Source organism: Salminus brasiliensis, chromosome 15 (assembly GCF_030463535.1).
Source record: "Salminus brasiliensis chromosome 15, fSalBra1.hap2, whole genome shotgun sequence".
Taxonomy (NCBI): domain Eukaryota; kingdom Metazoa; phylum Chordata; class Actinopteri; order Characiformes; family Bryconidae; genus Salminus; species Salminus brasiliensis.
This window is the reverse complement of record NC_132892.1, coordinates 31508436-31511359: the sequence shown is the minus strand read 5'-3', so window position 1 is coordinate 31511359 and position 2924 is coordinate 31508436. Positions and strand designations below refer to the sequence as shown.

Here is a 2924-nt window from a genome sequence, read left to right as displayed (position 1 = left end):
AATAGCTCACACAGCTAATAATAGCACACACAGCTAATAATAGCTCACACAGCTAATAATAGCACACACAGCTAATAATAGCTCACACAGCTAATAATAGCACACACAGCTAATAATAGCACACACAGCTAATAATAGCACACACAGCTAATAATAGCTCACACAGCTAATAATAGCACACACAGCTAATAATAGCTCACACAGCTAATAATAGCACACACAGCTAATAATAGCTCACACAGCTAATAATAGCTCACACAGTTAATAATAACAGCTCACACAGCTAATAATAGCTCACACAGCTAATAATAGCACACACAGTTAATAATAGCTCACACAGTTAATAATAGCTCACACAGCTAATAATAGCACACACAGTTAATAATAACTCACACAGCTAATAATAGCTCACACAGTTAATAATAGCTCACACAGCTAATAATAGCTCACACAGCTAATAATAACTCACACAGTTAATAATAACTCACACAGTTAATAATAGCACACACAGTTAATAATAGCTCACACAGTTAATAATAACTCACACAGTTAATAATAACTCACACAGTTAATAACAGCTCACACAGCTAATAACAACTCACACAGTTAATAATAACTCACACAGTTAATAATAGCTCACACAGCTAATAATAACTCACACAGTTAATAATAACTCACACAGTTAATAACAGCTCACACAGTTAATAACAGCTCACACAGCTAATAATAACTCACACAGTTAATAATAACTCACACAGTTAATAATAGCTCACACAGCTAATAATAACTCACACAGTTAATAATAACTCACACAGCTAATAATAACTCACACAGTTAATAATAGCTCACACAGTTAATAATAACTCACACAGTTAATAATAGCTCACACAGTTAATAATAACTCACACAGTTAATAATAGCTCACATAGTTAATAATAGCTCACACAGTTAATAATAACTCACACAGTTAATAATAGCTCACACAGTTAATAATAACTCACACAGTTAATAATAGCTCACACAGCTAATAATAACTCACACAGTTAATAATAACTCACACAGTTAATAATAGCTCACACAGCTAATAATAACTCACACAGTTAATAATAGCTCACACAGTTAATAATAGCTCACACAGCTAATAATAGCTCACACAGTTAATAATAGCTCACACAGTTAATAGCAGCTGTGGCTTATTTAGCTTCACCTTCCTCCTCCAGTGTCTTCATTAAACAGGTGAAACCCGCACTAATGAGTAGTTATTAAGCTCAGAGTGCAGTTCGCCTCTAAACGGAGCTCTGCACTGATCTTAGACTTTACAGAACTTTAGAAATGATGAAAGACAATTTTAGAGGAAAAGGCGAGACTGTGTTTACAAATCAGCCCAAAAACACTGCTCTTCACAAAACGCCTCTTATTATTTTTCCTTCTATTTTACTATTTTAATATATTAAAAAATGACTTTACATAAGTATTAAAAACGTAAAAAAAATAAATTATTTAATTTTAAATTAATTGTAAGGCTAGTGTCGTAAAGCGCTCTGGTTGCTATTGGAAACCAGGCGAAAAGCAGGAAGTGGCCGCCGCAGCAGCAGCAGCAGCAGCTCTCGGAGGAAAACATCGGAGAAAAGTGGAGAAATAACAGAGTTTAACATCTTTAAACGAAGCAGAAACACATGCTGGAGGTAAGGTCTTCCGGAAGGTAGCGGGGCTCGCCGTGTCTCGCTGTGTTTAAGGGCAATATTGGTTCATTTAGATAGATAGATAGCTAGCGCTTTAGCTTCTCGCTAGCTGTAGCAGGTAGGTAGCTAACGTCAGCACCAGGACTGGACCTGGACCTGCAGCTCTGAGCCTCTGGATTTCACAGCTGTGGGCTGCCTGTTATACTGGCCACGATGTAAAAACAGGACCAGGTGTGGATCCGGCTCTGGTTCTGGTTCTGGTTCTGGTCTTGGTTCTGATCCATTCTGCTATAGCTCGTGTGTTCCAGCTGAAGGTCCTTCTGAAGGTCCTTCTGTAGGTCCTTAGACCACCTGCACTCCACAGTGACCTGTTCCCCCTGTCCTAACACACCTGTGCCCATATTCATGAATGTACTCCAGGTCAAACTGCTGATCTAGGATCAGGTGTGTGACGTCACGGGCAGGGGCAGCTCCTAGATTTGCACTCCTGCTTTGAGCAGCTTTATAAATATGAAAGTCCTGACCCCCCCCCCAGAAACCGTCCCGTTCAGGTGGGTTACAGGCCTGAAGGTGGGGGCGGCGAGGGCGGCGAGGGCGGCGAGGGCGGTTTCCTGGCTAAACCTGGCAGGTGAGTCGAAACAGGTGTGCAGCACAACACTGCAGGAATCCAGCCCTGTAAGACCAGTAAGAGTTTTATCTGATCGCAGGGGTGTAGTTACAGCCTCCATCCTAATGATATGAGTGTGGCCGGGCTTCTATCACAGGGCCCTTCCCCTTCTCTGCCTTCTTTACTCTGATAGGAAGCACCTGGGTGTCTGGTTTGGTGGGTGCAGTGTTTAGGCTGAGAGCTGTCGATCCTTTGCAATTCATTTCCAGTTTCACATAGTGGAGAAATTCAGCAGGTTCTCGGCAGCAAACCATATTAATGCATATATTCTTAAATATATAAAAGCTTCTAGGACATGAAATGCACTGAGCCGTCATGAGTGATACCATGTATAATATTATAATATTGTTATATAGTTCTAAGTTCTTGGGGGTTTGTTTGTTTTCAGCTCTGACGCTGTACCAGCAATAATGAGCCGTAGTCGGAACCCTCCACAGAAAGGCCAAGGAGCTGCCCGGGCCAAACAGGTAACGGATGAGCCAATAAACACACCATTACAATGTCTGAAGACATTTTTACAATCACTCATATATACGTATGTATGTGTGTGTGTTTGTGTATATATATATATATAT

General features: G+C 40.3%; 1 protein-coding gene across 2 annotated transcripts in view; it reads left to right on the top strand.

Moving 5' to 3' along the window:
* The first annotated feature begins 1576 nt into the window (after positions 1–1576).
* The window catches only part of cc2d1a (coiled-coil and C2 domain containing 1A), a 29764-nt gene continuing 28416 nt past the window's right edge, over positions 1577–2924 (top strand). For both annotated transcript variants that reach the window (XM_072656822.1, XM_072656823.1), the window contains exons 1-2: positions 1577–1685; positions 2738–2816. In XM_072656822.1, the coding sequence (XP_072512923.1) occupies positions 2760–2816 (57 nt within the window). In that variant the 5' untranslated portion in view covers positions 1577–1685; positions 2738–2759. The remainder of the gene's footprint in view (positions 1686–2737; positions 2817–2924) is intronic.